General features: G+C 40.6%; 1 protein-coding gene across 9 annotated transcripts in view; it reads right to left on the bottom strand.

Moving 5' to 3' along the window:
- Positions 1 to 408: 408 nt before the first annotated feature.
- LOC130918470 (two pore channel protein 2-like) overlaps positions 409 to 18,095 on the bottom strand; it is a 109,255-nt gene continuing 91,568 nt past the window's right edge. For 2 of the 9 annotated variants that reach the window (XM_057840179.1, XM_057840200.1), the window contains 7 exons: positions 15,276 to 15,347; positions 4,777 to 4,850; positions 4,456 to 4,561; positions 4,258 to 4,340; positions 4,086 to 4,167; positions 1,183 to 1,274; positions 411 to 1,108 (listed from right to left, as the gene is read on the bottom strand). In XM_057840179.1, the coding sequence (XP_057696162.1) occupies positions 1,021 to 1,108; positions 1,183 to 1,274; positions 4,086 to 4,167; positions 4,258 to 4,340; positions 4,456 to 4,561; positions 4,777 to 4,850; positions 15,276 to 15,347 (597 nt within the window). In that variant the 3' untranslated portion in view covers positions 411 to 1,020. Of the gene's footprint in view, positions 1,109 to 1,182; positions 1,275 to 4,085; positions 4,168 to 4,257; positions 4,341 to 4,455; positions 4,562 to 4,776; positions 4,851 to 15,275; positions 15,348 to 18,095 lie in introns of those variants that run through there. The other 7 variants (XM_057840217.1, XM_057840240.1, XM_057840209.1 and 4 more) reach the window with 5 other exon arrangements.

The following is an 18,095-nucleotide window of genomic DNA, read 5'->3' as shown; positions in this document are numbered from 1 at the left end:
TCCATAATTCCATCTAAGAGGTACACGAAACTTGTTGATGGTTATAGGAAGCGATTGCCTTCTTATTTCTTCCAAAGGATGTGCAACCAAATATTGAGTTGAGGGTGCCAACAATTTTATCCAGCCCATTTTTTTAAAAATCTGTGTAAATTTGTGTACATTTAGGCTTTCTCTTCAGCTTTTTTTGCGTTTTTCCAATGCAAATCCAAAAAAAAAAAACACATTCATGCTGAAAACATTTGCAAATGTGTTGATGTTTAGGAGAAACTGTGTATTTTCTGGAAAAATTCCAGGGGTGCCAATAATTTCGTCCATGACTGTATGTTCCCCAAGGTCACATGCACCCCCCCCCCCCCCCCCCCCGCATCACTCTGTGTACACTATTGTAACATGATTGTAACACTGCATACATGAGAAACTGATTTTTGTTCAAAAAATTTTAATGTGTGCAAAATAACAGTAAAAAACTCCAGTAAGGTCAACCTTTATCTCCTAATATTATTAATCGTAATAATAATCTACCAATAATAATATCGTAATACAGCTCTCACAAAGCAAAATGCACATTTTCTTAGTACTAAGTATTGGACGTAGAAAAGTAATGTAGTTTTCAGCAGAAACGATGCTCTACACTTTTTAATTTTAAGTATAATTGTTGTGTTGTTGACTATGAATGTGTGAAAAGTGAAAAGTGTGTGTGTCTGTGGGAGTGTGCTCCTGCACATTAATCATCAATCCCATACAAGTATAACACCATAACACCATACAATAAATGAATTTAAATATACATAGATATATGTATATATATTGCAACGGGGTAAACATATGTCTTGATTTATCCATTCAGTCTTTTTTTTTTGTAGTCAGACATCCACACAACCCACAAACCGTTATGGATCGGGAGCACTGAATGAAAATGTTTATGGTATTGGCATATTATAATATGAATGTCGATGAATTGCTACACGGCCAACAGTAACAGCAGAGATTTGCGTGAACCATCACTACAGCTAGTTTGTGTCATGTGTTTCCCCAATGTAAATGTAGATGGGGGTGCTGTTGGAGCTGGCAAAGCAATTCTTCTTCTGTGGGCTCTTTGACCTGCTCTCTGGAGAAGGAGATTACATGTTGTCAGTTCCAAAAACAACATTTTCTGTATTTAACTCCATCATGTTGGCATACTTGAATATGAGTTGAACAGATGTTTCATATCTGATCCTCTCCACATCTGTAACAGAACAGCTATGACTGCGATCCCACTTATACGTGAAGTTCTGTCGGGACAAGGAGCAAATATTTCAAACAAAGGACAAAATCATCACATGCTAATCACTGGCTCTTGAGAAAGCTATGCTTTTAGCTGACTGGTAGGAACAGTGGCACTTAGTAACTTTTAATCACCACTCAAAGAGCCATTTGGACGCATTTTAGCTAAAAGAGAATTCAGGAAAAAAATAAAATAAGTAAAATCACACTGATGTAAAAGATGTAAAATTGACTCATAGTCAAGAAATGCTTTTTCTTTGGACTGCAAAAATGTGCACTTAAAGACTACGTTTCCTCCACAGTCAGGGGTGAAAATGGCTAGAATGTCTTGTCGGAACTCCCTGACATAAAATTCGCCACGAAGCCGGTGGGGCTGGGGTCAATCCTCCTAAAACCATAAAAATGCCAAGAAAACTGCTTTTGGCAGTTATACCTATAACACACAATAAAACATAACAGCTTCTGCAAATGCATTAGGCTACTTCACCAACACTTACAGGGAACAGTGTTGTCAGTAATGCTTTTGAACAAATTCTGTGCGTTTTTTTGTTAGTTTCAGGGCTCCGGAGTGGCTAAGCAAGCGCGGGTCAATGACAATTAAAATCAACTCCATCAACTAATTAAACACCCGCAAACTCAAAAGATTACGTCTTATGTGAACAATTCAATTACATGTGATTACATTTTTCTATTGGCATTATAATGTTGAGGCAGAAAGGTAGAAAATTTGGTAAAAAGTCATTACTTTTCAAGTAACTTAGTTACTTTGACAAGTAATCAGTAAAGTAACTAGATTACTTTTTTGAGGCGTAATCAGTAATTAAATTACTTTTTCAAGTAATCTGTGACAACACTGTAAGGCATACTGTACATGAGAAACTGATTTTCATTCAAAATTGTATTTTTTCAATGATGTGCAGAACAACAGCAAACAAAAACACCATAGACTACAGTAACCTCAACCTCCAGCTCCTAATTTTTATTTTCCCTTAATTTCCTCACATCTAAATGCAAAACCTTAATTTTAACTACAGTATTTTCTGCACTATAAGGTGCACCTAAAAGGCTTACATTTTCTTTTCTTATAATCCGGTGCGCCTTATATATGATCACAGCATCCTGTCTCTCTATTAGCCTCCCTCACTGTACAACGGCGGCAACACACACTTACCCACTTAGCTTACCTTACTTTGCTTACTTCTACAGCGATTTTGAGTTTTGAAACAGGTGTCAAATTACTGCGGCATTTCTTTCAGTAAAAGACAATAAAAGTAAAGTAGACGAGGTAAACTGACCAGGATTTGTTGCTCCGGTCCAGCCCCCTTTCTCTTTGTAGCAGCTGCTGCTGTTGTAGCCTCCCTCTTTGTGTTCGTTCAAATGTTTTATCAGGTTTGAGGTATTTAAACCGGCTGATTTAACGCCACCTCTCGAAACTTTCAGGCCGCAAATCTTGCATGCCGCCATTGTACTCGGCGGCGATTATAAAATTAAATATTTCCAGACTGCAGACATTTTCCTCTCGTAGTATGTTAGCTGGGAAAGGCTCCAGCACCTCCGCGACCCTCGTGAGGATAAGCGGCATGGAAAATGAATGAATGAGCTTGTTTTTCCTACATATGAAAAAGCTGCCCCGGCACTAGTTAAGAGTGGCTATTGGCGCACTCTCATTGGTCTGGAGCAGGCCAATACTGACAGCTGCTTGGCATGCAAAGTGTTCATATGTCATCACACAAAAGACAGTGTAGTGAGCGTCAGAAGAAAAAAAGGCTGCGGTCAAGTGTTATAATACTGGACCGGTAAATGGTATCAGCGCCCTCTTTGTTGGTAGTCGCTGTAGAATTATATTTCCATTTATTCACATAATCATACAGTATGTAGAAGCAGTCACATTTCATTCTACATCCTAACAGGCTGTTCTTTCTTCAGTGTATGCTATTGAATAGTGGCACATCTGGAAAGTATTTGCTGGTGCCAGTTGGATGGGGGAGGGAGAAAACCTCCCTTGTGAAGGGGAAGAAAAAGGCTAGGCGCGGAGAGGTGGGACACACTCAGTGTCCAGGTGTTCTGCCAAAATCTCCCACATCGGAAAAACGTCCTACATTAGTCGAATTTGACACCCAAAGTATTACTGTGTGCTCTAAACTTGTTTTGTTTAGATGCATACAGGAATAACTTACTTTAAAAATGCCTGAAGAAAATACTTAAATGTAGTTATGTCAAATAAGGACGGTTTAAATACGCTATGTGACTAATGTGGTCAACTGCTTCAAAGCTAACACAAAAAAACACAATGGTTAAAAGTATGAGAGGGTAATACATGCAAAAAGTATCTTTGAGGCAGTGAAAAGGTTCTAAATAACTAAATAAAAACGAAAATATGAGTACTCGCCACTTCTAACCGATGTGCACATGCGAGTGGATGCATGCGCAAGCGCGCTGGGCATTGTGTAGCATGTTTCGCCGCGTAGTAAGGAATGGCCGAACACCGGTACCGGAATGTCAGATGTTTTATGTCTGTCTGTCTTAAATGTAACTTCTTTGTTCTTTTTTTATTCCTGAATTCTGTGTCATCATCTCCTGTTCGTTATAAGAATAAAACAACCTGTAACAAAGAAAAATAGATTCTTTTCCTTCATTGCAGATATACAGTAGATCCCACTATTTCGGAACGGATCGGCCCCCCCTGCCGATACTGGTATCGGTGCATCTTTAGTAACCCACCCATTATTCCATTACATCCCAATTGACAATTCCAACCCCCCACCCTCTTAATATCACAATGTATTTGAACAAATTTGTCTGCATTGCAGAATACTGACCTCGAGGATGAGTGCCACAAACAAGTTTACCCACATGACAGACGACGTGAACCACCAACACACAAAGTAAATTTTGGACCACCTGAGAAATCGGAAACACATTTGAAATATTTTAACATTGCATTTTATACAGTATATATATATCTTTTCACTAAATCTTTATTTTCCTCACTCAGTGGTGTATCTGGTATACGCTTCCATGAAGGCCTGCCAGTTGTTGATTATCATGATATTATACAGCAAAATGATGGCCGCCTAAAAGAGATTTACATGCACGTAAATGCACTGTAAATAGCGTTAAGAATCATTGACAAAAGACAGGCAGGATTTGATAAGAAATTACAGAGCTGGAAACAAAGCACACACTTACAGCAAAGTCGTCAAAATTGTTTGGCCAATAACCCAGCTGTTCATACGTGCCACATTCAATGCTCAAATTAGAAGTGATATTTTTCATAGTTGTATTGTAGGGCACACTGAAAAAACAAATAGTAAAACCCATTAAGGGATGAAAGAATATAGCCCACTTTTCTGTGCAAGTCATCAGTTAGAAAACTAAAACGGAAAGCAGAAAAAAATGACCTGAGATATCCTTTGCCAAAACGATCTCAACTTAACAAAATCATTTCTGACCTTAAGTTGAAACCATAAAATGAATCAATAAATAAAGCTGCCACCGGTCTATCGATACCTCATATGCGGCAGTGGTTTAATGGCTCCCTCGAATAGCCAGATGCCAAACACAGCAAACATGTAGTACACAACCTGTAGAGAGAATTTGCATTCACACGTTCTATTACACTGTTTTATAATTGTACTCGAGTTTTAGCTGCACATTGAAGACTTCTTGACTCAATTTCCAATATTTTAAACTTATGCAGTGGTATAAAAAAATATCTGAACCTTTTGGAATTTCTCACATTTCTGCATAAAATCACCATCAAATGTGACCTGAACTTAGTCAAAATCACACAGATGAAAAAACAGTGCTTTAACAAAACCTCACAAATATGTATTGGGTTTCATATTTTAATGAGGATAGTATGCAAACAATAGCTGCAGATCAGTCTGGCACATCCATCAGAACTAATCTTGGCTGATTCTTCTCTACAAAACTGCTGTAGTTCAGTCAGATTCCAGGCATGTCTGGAATGAATCGCTGCCTCTAAGTCATGCCACAGCATCTCAATGGGGTTGAAATCTGGATTTTGACTTGGCCACTCCAGAACGTGTATTTTGTTCTTCTGAAACCATTCTGAAGTTGATTAACTTCTGTGTTTTGGATCATTGTCTTGAAGCAGCATCCATCCTCTTTTTGGCTTCAACTGTCAGACAGACTGTCTCAGGTTTTCCTGCAAAACATCCTGATATACTTTTGAATTCATTCTTCCATTAATGATTGTAAGTTGTCCAGGCTCTGAGGCAGAAAACCATCCCCAAATAATGATGCTTCCTCCACCACACTTCACGGTGGGGATGAGGTGTTGATGTTGGTGAGCTGTTCCATTTTTCTTCCACGCATGACGTTGTGTGTTACTCCCAATTAATTCAACTTTGGTTCCATCAGTTCACAAAATATTTTGCCAAAACATCTGTGGAGTGTCTAAGTGTCTTTTTGCGCACATTAAACGAGCAACAATGTTTTATTAGACAGCAGTGGCTTCCTCCATGGAGTCCTCCCATTAACACCATACTTGGCCATTGTTTTACATATAGTTGATGTGTGCATAGAGATATTGGACTGTGCCAGTGATTACTGTAAGTCTTTAGAAGACACTCTAGGGTTCTTTTTTACCTCTCTGAGTATTCTGCGCTGAACTGTTGTTGTCATCTTTGGTGGACGGCCACCAATGGGAGAGAGGCAACAGTGCCAAACTCTCACCATTTGTAGACAACTTCTCTGACTTTCGATTGATGAACATTCAGACTTTTAGAGATGGTTTTGTATCCTTTCCCAGCTTTATACAAATCAAGAATCCTTGATCGCAGGTCTTCAGACCGCTCTTTTGACCGAGCCTTAATGCACAATTCTTACGTGTGTGTTTTATAGTGCGCAGGGGAGCTTTAAGCCACTCATCAGTGATTGGGCACACACCCGACTTAAACTGTAAATGTAAAAATTGGTTTTAATTGCTCTATAAGTCTCTCTAGGCAGAGGGTCCACTCACTTATTTTTCCCCTTTCTGTCGTTGTTTGCATGCTATCCTTATTAAAATATAAAAACCTATAAATGTTTGGGTGGTTTTAGTTAAAGCAGACACTGTATTTTCATCTGTGTGATTTTGACAAAGATCAGATCACATTCAATTGTGATTTTATGCAGTAATGTGAGAAATTCCAAAAGGTTCAGATACTTTTTCACACCACTGTAGCTCTAAATGGAAGTGTGTCCTTGGTTGAAGTTTGTTATCCAACCTCCATAAAGTTGCCCCCCCCAATCAAAAACAAATTTATAGAAAAATTATGTCATTGGTTTGTGCTGAATTTTTTTTGTTTGTGCTGCTATCATTTTTGAAATATTAACAACTGTTTCACAGGTCAATCTGGGGTCAACCAGCCCCCCATTTTGAATAAAAATGGTGTCAATCGTTTGCGCTACATTTGTACTGTAAAAATTCCATTTGTGCTATTGTTTTTGAGATATTAATTTTGAGTGATGACGTCACGCAGCCCCCCACTTATTGCAAAATTGACCTGAAATTGTGCCATTCGTTTATGCTATATTTCTGCTGTAAAATTTTCTAATCTTTTTACGGATATTTCGATATTAATTTCTAGCAATGACGTCAATCAGAGCCCCTCCGCCGCAGCTGACTGAGCGTACTAACTCAAGCAATAACAGAAGGGTGTCCCAATAACTAGCGCATATGAAAGGCACCCTTCGGATCCATTTCGCAGTAAATTGGGGGCTGCGAGTCACGTCATCACTCCAAACTAATATCTCAAGCTCCCCATTCACTGCCAAATGGAACCAAAGGGGTGCCATTCGTTTGTGCTACATTTGTGCAAGTTGTTGGGTCAGCTGTCTGGTATTGAAAGAGTTGGTTCGCTTCGTCAGCCGTAATGGAGGGGGCTGCAATTGTATCGAACCTTCCGAAAAAAGATGGCGCCCCTGTGTTTGGCTGGCCGTCTCACGCTGCTCGATTTATTGTTATTTACCCTGTATTTGCTATTCGTCATACGGACAGTGTCACCGCTTCATGTGTACGATTGCCTGACGCTTTTTAATATCTGTGACACGTTGGAAAAGTTGCCGTTCGATGGCTACAGTCACTCAAAGTCACCGCCGCCTTTTCTGGCATTTTTACCACCACATTTACGGCGCCTTCCTTGTTGGTTGCCACGTACCTACCGCCGCCGGAGGCGTGGAAAGCGGGGAGGAATTGCTGTCAAATTGAAAGCCTACCTGGCGTCCTATCGCTGCGATCGCTAACATCTACCGGCTAGACCCCCGACTGTCTTCAAGGGATATGACCTACGGAGTTCCTTGGAGTTCCGTTATCGGTGGCTTCAGCCGACTCAACGGGACTTCGGGACGCTACTTCCGCGTTGTCGGCCGGTGAGGCTCTCTCTGCGGGACTCTGTGCCGGGGAACCTTCGCCCGCTCCGCGGCCCCACCCCCCCGGCTGAGCGATCCCTGGTTCACTCAGCGCTGATTAACACAAGGTCCCATACAAATAAGACGTTTATCTTGAATGACTTTTTTTCGGCACACCATTTGGATTTCCTTTTTCTAACGGAGACCTGGTTGAAACCAGGTGAATACAGCGCCTTCTCGGAGCTCCTCCCATCCGGCTGCTGTTTCTTCAACACCCCGCGAGCGACTGGCCGTGGTGGCGGCCTGGCTGTTGTATTCAAGGACAATTTTAGATGCAGGCCAATAACTGCTCATAATTATTCAAGTTTTGAACTGCAGTTATTCTCTATCGGGCTTTCTCCCCCATTGCTTTGTACCACAATATATCGCCCCCCTGGTTCTAACAAGGATTTTATCCCGGAGTTTTCTGAGTTTTTATCAGATTTTATTCCAAACTTTGGCAGGGTTTTAATTTGCGGGGATTTTAATATCCATGTCTGCTGCTCAGCTAATCAGCTGGCAAATGAGTTTAAAGGACTTCTGGACTCATTTGGCCTCACCCAGTCTGTGAGTGCCCCAACTCATGAGCAAGGTCACACCCTGGATTTGGTAATTTCACTTGGGCTTTCAGTCTCCATCACAGAAATTGTGGATACTGCTATCTCGGACCACCTTCCCATCATTTTCGACTTCTCTGCCCCTTTTTCTGCCGGAAAGCCAATATCTCCAGCCTGCTACCAACGACGCATTACTCCATGCACATCAGGAGAGTTTGTGGCTGCTTTTGGAGGCTTACAGCAGCATCCTGGCGCCGTGCTGCCTTCTCCTCTTTGCTCTGACAGTCTTCTCTCCATTTTCCATTCCACTTGCACTGCTGTCTTAGACTCCATTGCCCCTCTACGGCAAAAAAGCTCCAAACCCAAAGCCGCTCCATGGTTCAACGACACTACCCACCTGCTCAGGCAAAAATGCAGGCGTGCTGAACGCCAGTGGAAAAAGGACAAACTCCATGCTTCTCTGCGATTGCTGAGGGACACCTTAGCTGCCTACCAGGAGGCCATAAAACAGGCCAAGTCTAGTTATTTATCTACCATTATAAATAACAGCTCCAATCATCCAAGACTCCTTTTTAACACTATTGATTCTGTTTTAAACCCACAACCCACTGTCTTAACTGATGTGTCAGCTGCCAAATGTGAAGAGTTTCTCAATTTCTTTCAAAACAAGGTTTCTTCAGTTAGGCAAAATGTCTGCAACTCTGGTTTCTCATCCGATAACGTACGTCCTTCAGAACTGCTCAATGTCTTTGAGCAATTTGAACATATTTCATTGTCATCCCTCACCGAAATAGTTAGTAGCATGAAACCCACTAACTGTCCATTAGACGTAATACCAGCTAGGCTTCTGAAGGAAGTCTTTAGTTGCCTTGGATCAAGTCTGCTGTCTCTCATAAACACCTCTCTCAGTTCCGGTTCTGTCCCAGCTGCCTTCAAACAGGCTGTAGTCAGACCCCTTCTTAAAAAAACCCATCTCGACTCCTCTGTGCTGTCCAACTTTAGACCTGTCTCCCACTTGTCTTTCCTTTCCAAAGTTTTAGAAAAAGTTGTTTTTATTCAATTGCAAACCTTCTTAGAGACAAATTCCACCCTTGACAAGTTCCAATCAGGTTTTAGGTCCAGACACAGCACTGAGTCAGCATTGTTAAAAGTACATAACGACATTGCTCTTTCTGTGGATAATGGAAACCAGGCTATCCTTGTTTTACTGGACCTCACAGCAGCATTCGATACAGTTGACTATTCAGTCCTTGTATCTCGTTTAGAACATTTCATAGGTATCCGTGGTAACGCTTTAAAATGGTTTAAATCCTATTTACAACATAGAACATTCTCGGTAATGATTGGGGAATTTTCCTCCTCACAAACTTCTCTGTCTTGCGGGGTACCGCAAGGCTCTATTTTAGGGCCTGTTCTTTTTGCGCTTTATCTCCTACCTTTAGGATCAATTATAAAAAAACATGATATCGCTTTTCATTTTTATGCTGATGACCTGCAGCTTTATCTGCCCCTGAGACCTAACAAAAAAACTGCTCTTTCTAAATTGATGGGGTGCATATCTGATGTGAAGCAGTGGCTTGCACAAAACTTTTTACACCTTAACGAGAGCAAAACTGAATTTATTACTTTTGGCACACCTTCCATGATGAAAGCCGTTGAGCCCGACTCTGGCGCTCCGGCTGACATTTTTAAGACACACGTTAAAAATCTCGGAGTGATATTCGATAGCAGGCTTAACTTTGAAAAACAGATTAGTTCCGTTGTAAGAGCAAGTTTTTTCCAGCTTCGTCTCTTAGCCAAAGTGAAGCCTTTTCTTAGTCGCCACGACCTTGAAAAAGCAATTCACGCTTTTATAAGTTCAAGGCTGGACTACTGCAATGCACTTTATGTTGGCCTACCCAAGTCCTCGATCTCTCGGCTGCAACTTGTTCAAAATGCTGCTGCTCGATTTTTAACAGGTACACCTAGACGTGAGCATATTACCCCTGTGCTATCATCACTCCACTGGCTTCCAGTCCATTTTAGAATTGATTTCAAACTTTTACTGTTTGTTTTTAATTCTATTAATGGCCAGGCTCCATCTTATCTATCGGAAATTTTAACTTTTCGTAACTCTGGCAGGACTCTTCGCTCGACCGGCCAGCTTCTTTTAGATGTTCCAAGGTCAAAACTTAAACAGTGGGGAGACCGATCCTTTGCGGTTGCTGCCCCCTGGCTGTGGAACAGCCTTCCCCCCGAAATCCGCACCACCACGGATGTAGGTCTTTTTAAGTCTCGGCTAAAAACACACCTTTTTAGACTCGCCTTTTACAAAGATTAGGATAGCCTGGTTTTATTAGCTTAAGGGCTTTTTTAATGTTTCTTTTCGATTTTATCGGTTTTATTGTTTTACTTGCTGGAATTTTATTGCGATGCGCTCTTTGTTTTATTTTATTTTGTAAAATGTCATTGTATAATATTTTCCTGCCTTTTATTTATCTTGAGCCATGTTTTGTTGTAAAGCACTTTGGGGGCCTTTCGGGTTTTGTAAAGGGCTATATAAATAAATTTGATTGATTGATTGATTGACATCACCACTCAAAATTAATATCTTAATATCTTAACATCTACAGTGGGGCAAATAAGTATTTAGTCAACCACTAATTGTGCAAGTTCTCCCACATGAAAATATCAGAGAGGCCTGTAATTGTCAACATGGGTAAACCTCAACCATGACAGAATGTGAAAAAAAAAAACAGAAAATCACATTGTTTGATTTTTAAAGAATTTATTTGCAAATCATGGTGGAAAAAAGTATTTGGTCAATACAAAAAGTTCATCTCAATACTTTGTTATGTACCCTTTGTTGGCAATAACGGAGGTCAAACGTTTTCTGTAACTCTTCACAAGCTTTTCACACACTGTTGCGGGTATTTTGGCCCATTCCTCCATGCAGATCTCCTCTAGAGGAGTGATGTTTTTGGGCTGTCGTTGGGGAACACGGACTTTCAACTCCCTGCAATGATTTTCTATGGGGTTGAGATCTGGAGACTGGCTAGACGACTCCAGGACCTTGAAATGCTTCTTACGAAGCCACTCCTTTGTTGCAATGGCTGTGTGTTTGGGATCATTGTCATGCTGAAAGACCCAGCCACGTCTCACCTTCAATGCCCTTGCTGATGGAAGGAGATTTTCACTCAAAATCTCTCGATACATGGCCTCATTCATTCTTTCCTTTACACAGATCAGTCGTCCTGGTCCCAAAGCATGATGTTTCCACCCCCATGCTTCACAGTGTGTATGATGTTCTTCAGATGCAATTCAGTATTCTTCTCCTCCAAACACGAGAACCTGTGTTTCTACCAAAAAGTTCTATTTTGGTTTCATCTGACCATAACACATTCTCCCAGTCCTCTTCTGGATCATCCATATGCTCTCTAGCGAACCGCAGACGGGCCTGGACGTGTACTGGCTTCAGCAGGGGGACACATCTCGCAGTGCAGGATTTGAGTCCCTGGCGGCGCATTGTGTTACTGTGGTCCCAGCTCTCTGTAGGTCATTTACTAGGTCCCCCCGTGTGGTTCTGGGATTTTTGCTCACCGTTCTTGTTATCATTTTGACGCCATGGGGTGAGATCTTCCATGGAATCCCAGATCGAGGGAGATTATCAGTGGTCTTGCACTGTATGTCTTCCATTTTCTAATGATTGCTCCCGTTATTGCCAACAAAGGGTACATAACAAAGTATTGAGATGAACTTCTGGTGTTGACCAAATACTTATTTTCCACCATGATTTGCAAATAAATTCTTTAAAAATCAAACAATGTGATTTTCTGTTTTTTTTTCCACATTCTGTATCTCATGGTTGAGGTTTATCCATGTTGACAATGACACGCCTCTAATCTTTTCAAGTAGGAGAACTTGCACAATTGGTGGTTGACTAAATACTTATTTGCCCCACTGTTTAAAATGATAGCAGCCCAAACGGAATTTTTTTACAGCACAAAAGTAGCATAAACGAATGACAGCCTTACAGGACAATTTTGCAATAAATGGGGGGCTGCGTGACGTCATCACTCGAAATGAATATCTCAAAAACGAAAAAAAAAAAATTTCAGCACAAATTAGTACAAACCTAGAACACAAATGACGAAATGATTTTATAAATTTTCATTTGATGGGAGGCCAACTTCATGGTGGTTGTTATCCAAGTGTTTTTTTTTATTTGATTGCAATTGCCTTTGTAAGTTAAATCGTCCTGGAGATGCTAGGATTTGAAATTGTGTCAAATCTGACAACACACTGCACACATTTATCTTCCATGGCCACTATTATCAGGAGTGCAGAGCACTGAGCCCTCTCGGGGTTCCTACTTCCTGCATACGGTATATGAACTATACATTATTTAAATCTATTGACTAATCCGAGCAAAACAACCGGGAGTACCCCGTCCGCCTTTGCTGAGGTGTGCCGCCCTTAGTACACAGTCAGTAGCAGCTAACGTTACTGTTTACATTGTCTGACGCCAGGCTTCTACTGAAGTGTGTAAACACCGCAGTAATGGCGGCTACCACTACAAGGCGATCTACACAAATTTCTACTCAGATTAGTCAATAAGGCTAGGTTCATACTACAGGTCTTAATGCACAAATCCGATTTTTTGCCATATCTGTTTTTTTGGCGTGCCCGTTCAGACTGCATTTGTCCATTGAGACCATTGAAGAATCCCGCATGCGCACTAATTCGTAGTCCGAGATGCACTCAGGAAAGAGACCCGCATGCGCAGAAGCATCAAAACAAATTACACATGCTAGCTGTATGTCATTCCAGAGTGATCATATTTTCATTTCCAAAAAGAGGACACAAATAACAGATATTAATCATCCCCGTTTAGTCTTATATTCAAAGTTTATATGAATTGATAGAATGCAACCTACCGTTTGCGGAACAATTTAACTTGCAAATGCAATTACAATCAACAAAAAAAAAAACTACATAGATAACACACTTCACATGACCATTTTGACCTAATATAGCTTTTGCAAGAAACAGTCCCAAATATTGGAAAATGACTTTAGTGCCTCTAACTAGTTAGCTCTGTATTTCTATATTTGAGTGAATTATCAAGGATTTATCAGAAAATTATTAGTAATTCATTTATTCATCTTCAAAGCTATGTATCCTCATGAGGGTCGCGGGGTGCTGGAGCCTATCCTGGTTAAGTATGGGCAGTAAGCGGGGTACATGAATAAGTTGCCAAGCCAATAGCGTACTGCACAAATGAGCATCTTTCGTGGCTCACACAAAAATACACACGGTCCTAGGCTTCAACTGGGACCGTGTGCTTTGGTCAGATGAGACCAAGATTGAGCTTTTTGGCAACAAACACTCTAAGTGGGTCTGGCGTGCCACGAAAGATGCGCATGCTGAAAAGCACCTCAATACCCACTGTGAAGTATGGGGGTGGGTCAGTGATGCTGTGGGGCTGTTTCGCTTCCAAAGGCCCTGGGAACCTTGTTAGGGTGCATGGCATCATGAATGCTTTGAAATACTAGGACATTTTAAATCAAAATCTGTTGCCCTCTGCCCGAAAGCTGAAGATGGGTCTTCACTGGGTCTTTCAGCAAGACAATGACCCTAAACATATGGCCAAATCTACACAGAAATGGTTCACCAGACACAAAATCAAGCTCCTGCAATGGCCATCTTAGTCCCTAGACCTTGTTTTGTTGGCAAAAGGGGGTTGTACAAAGTATTAACTCCAGGGGTGCTAATAATTTGATGTCAAATAATTTGATGTCAAATAATTTTTTCTTTATGTGGGATTTTTTCCCCACTGAATGAATGCACTTGTATTGAAGGTTGGATTTTCTCTTTTTTTACCATTATGGTCCCATATTATTTGAATTAAAAAAAAAAAAATTATTAGAAGCTAAAAAACACATCTTTTTCAGGGGTGCCAATAATTATGGAAGGCACTGTATGTTCTTCCACATTTTTACCAGTGAATTTGGCATCAGGGACATCATTTTCGGACAGAATTGGTAGGTTTAGCTCAATAAACATCTCGTTTGTACACTATTTACATGCATCTAGCATTAGAGAAAACCCGAGCGTGTGCCCCCCCCCCCAATTAGCAACAGTTGCTAACGTCATGAATATTAATCAGCGGAAGTGACGTGTAGCCTGCGGTATGTTATTGCAGGGCACAAGGAGACAAAGAAGTAGTACCACACACACTTATACCTTTGTATACTTATACAATTTGTAGTGTTCAATCCTCCGATCATGGTTTTAGGATGGGCGGAAACAGGAGTACAGTACATGGAGAAAACCCACACAGGCACAGGTAGAAAACCTTAACTCATGGGTGTCCAAACCTGTCCGCAAGGGCCGCTGTGGGCCCTGGATTTTGTTCCTACCAATCGAGCACAGACAGTTTAACCAATGAAGTTTGTGCTAAAACAAGCAGCACCTGACTGCAATCAACTGATTGCATTTATGAGACACCAGACTGGTGAAAGGATTTCATCTTGTTTTGTAGGAATGAAATTCAGCACCCACTGCGGCCCTATGTGGAATAGTTTGGACACCACTGCTTAACTCCACACAGAAAAGCCAGAGCCCGGGATTGAACCATTGATCTCAGAATGATGAGGCGGATGAAATTACTGGTAATCCATTTGACAATTTCTCTATGCTCGGCTCTCCTTTCAGTGAAACAAACATAAAACTGCTGTCATAGTTAAAATGATAATTAGTAATACCCAACATTTATTGGGCACTTACAGTATACACACAATGAAAACTTGCAAAAAAAAACAAAAAGTTTTTTTTTTTTATAATAAAAAATTAAATAGGCACCTTTAACAGAAAAGGTAACCTGCAACAAATGAAGTTAAGAACCAACAGTGATACATAACGTCTAATAAGTAAGAGGCTTTATAAATACTGTAAATAACACCCTGCGACCCTTGTGAGGATACGTGGCATGGAAGGTGAATAAATGAATAGTTAAATACAAAACTTTTTAACAAAACCCTACGACTATTTTATTAAAAAACTTGCTTAACTCACCACCAGTATCCCTGCAAAGGCTCTTAGGTTTTTCACCAGGTCCAACAAGGTACTTGCAACCAAAGCCATGAGCTGCAAAGAAAATGTCAAAACTGGTTTGCCTTATGTTAAATGAATAGTATACTCTATATTTTGGACTATAAAGGTGCACTTAAATGACTTCATTTTTCCCAGAAAAACAACAGTGGACCTCATAAATGAATTCTGGTTGTACCTTAAACCTATTTTGTTGCACCGCTCCAATAAAGTGCTCAAAACACACATTCATTGTTAATAAAACCCATAAAAATATAGAACTAAACTAATAAAAATGTGGTAATTAATAATGCAAATACTACTATGTTAAAGTATCAAGAACCAATGACAAGAGGCATTACAGAGATGCAATAATGCGCTATGCATGAAAAAGTCATTCAATGATGGTGTGCCTTAACATTTAGAAAATGCGGTACATTCAAAAGTATACAAGTTATGTGTACTAACACCTTATGCTTACCAATGGGGGAAAAAATTGAGAACTTAAAGCAACACTAGGTAACTTTTCAGTTTGGGTCAATTTTAGCGAAGCAGGTGGACAAAAGCGGTAGTGTTTTGCCAAAAAGCATGTTTATTTTTTATTTCACGCGGGGTTTTATGCTCCTGAATTAAATGGACCGCTTGAATGTGTGTGGAAACTATCGTTTTATATATTCAATTTTTGAATCCCGCGCCATGCATTGTGCATAAGTTACTTCTGGCTCCAGTCTCGGGTTTAGGACGAATGCGAATGTGACGTCACTCGGGTCAGCGTCTCACAATACAGCATTGCTTTATAGCATGCAGATGGACTGTGGATTCAGCCGATTTTGCGGATTAATTCGTTTATTTTTTGCATCACGCCAGCCAAACGGCTGCAGGCTTTTGTGGCTGCACCATGGAGAGGCGTGTGAGCCTTTTTGGGTTTCAGAAAGTTCCCGTTCACCCCAAGGTCGGCCAAAACAGGTGTGCGACAACTGTGGGACCATTGGACTTACGAGGAAGTGAGTAAACATAGTGTTTTGTATTATGTTAAACACTGGGATAATGGCACACGTTTTAATACCGAGGCGGCTTGCATTTTGTGGCTGACAGGCTCCTTGTCCACTCGGCCGACGACCGAAAGCTTGTCACACAAATTTTCCACCCGATCATGAATTGCAACTTTGTGTTAAAAATGGCCACGAATACAGAGATTACACAGTAAACACTACAAACTTTCTTTAGATAAAGGACTATTTAATTACGTTTGAACATGGATGGGCAAGTAGAAAAGCTCTCCTGACACGTTCTGCCATGTTAGCTGCACAACAACTGCAGCCGCTCTCCTTCTTCGCCGTGTACTAAAGCATTAAATAATGCTTTATATTATCCATATCCATATTCGTGTTGACCATCTGGCAGCTACGTGCTCCTCCGACGTCGGCCGGTTTGTCCGGCGGTCATTGTCCAGCTGCTTCCCCGCAAACGAGCCCTCTGCCCTCAGCAGAGCTCTAACTTGCTCGTCGCCGGGTGGGTTGCCGATCGGCGAAGACAATCGACAACCCCGCTGCCGTATGAAAATATCCGGGCTAGTTAAGTGTGATTTTTCGCTCGAAGAGTTTGAAACATCATTCGGTTTGGGTTAGCATGTCGGCTAGCTGTCACGCCTATTGGTTTATTTACATTCTCCGAAGCCGGGGCAGCAAAATGACAAAAGCCCGACTAACTACGGTGGCATAAAATATCGTTCGGGAGGTGCAACAGTAAAGGTGAAGTCAACAGTTTTGACCATTATGGCGTAATTTTGCCATGTCGTACTGAATAAATGTATGATTATTATTTCATGTTCCATTTAGCGGAAGACTGTTATTTGTCATCACTAGAGCTGGGAATCTTTGGGCAGCTAACGATTCGATTACGATTCAGAGGCTCCGATTCGATTATAAAATGATTATTAAAGAACCCCCCTCCCTTTTTTTTTTTTTTTTTTAAATAAATGTTTTGTACATTAGTTACAAAATTGTTTAAAAATCCTCTCAGGCTAAACCAAACTTCTATTTCAGTATCAAGTTAGCATATAACAGTAAACAAATATACAAAAATAACAGTAAATAAAATACTCCAGTTCTGTATCAGCAGCTTTACACTACATTCAATTAATTAAATGTTGTGAATCAACTGTTACAGTTGTTAAAATTGCTCCCGTTATTCCATAATTTCCTTTCTGTCTACTTTTGTCAAAGTTTTAAAACTATTTCATCATTTAAAGATTCAAGACAATATTCTGCCGATTTAGGAGTATTTTAGAGAAAAAGTTAATTAGGTTCACTACAACAGCCTTCTAGAGAAGTCACTGCTTTAGTACTGCTTTAAGATGGCGGCTGTTTACTAACGCCGGAAAGTCTGAATCTCTGTTCAATAATAGATGTTCTAACACCGCCTTCGTCTGTCATTTTGCATCTAGCTCTACATATATATGATTTCTACTGTAGCTGTATGTTTGTAGCAACTAGCACTGGGCATTGTTTGTAGCGGCTGTCGGCCGCAGTCAGGTATGATTGTTTTTTTTATCTAGCGGCATGAGTTGAACATGATATTTACTCTCGGTCCGTTCCTCATTGCGTCCCAAAGACCGCGCTGACTGTGTTTTACTTCTGTTTTACCTGATATAATTCAATAATCGGAATTTGGATGTTTGTGAATCGTTCTCGAATCTTCCACGGCCGAATCCCGAATAATCTAAGAGTCGGAAATTTCGCACGCCTCTAGTCATGACCATACCATTTTTTTTAGCTATTAGGGAAAAATACTTGGATAAAAAGA

This window comes from Corythoichthys intestinalis, chromosome 1 (assembly GCF_030265065.1).
Source record: "Corythoichthys intestinalis isolate RoL2023-P3 chromosome 1, ASM3026506v1, whole genome shotgun sequence".
NCBI classification, from domain to species: Eukaryota; Metazoa; Chordata; class Actinopteri; order Syngnathiformes; family Syngnathidae; genus Corythoichthys; species Corythoichthys intestinalis.
Note: the sequence above shows the minus strand (reverse complement) of the source record. Positions and strands in the feature narration are given on the sequence as shown.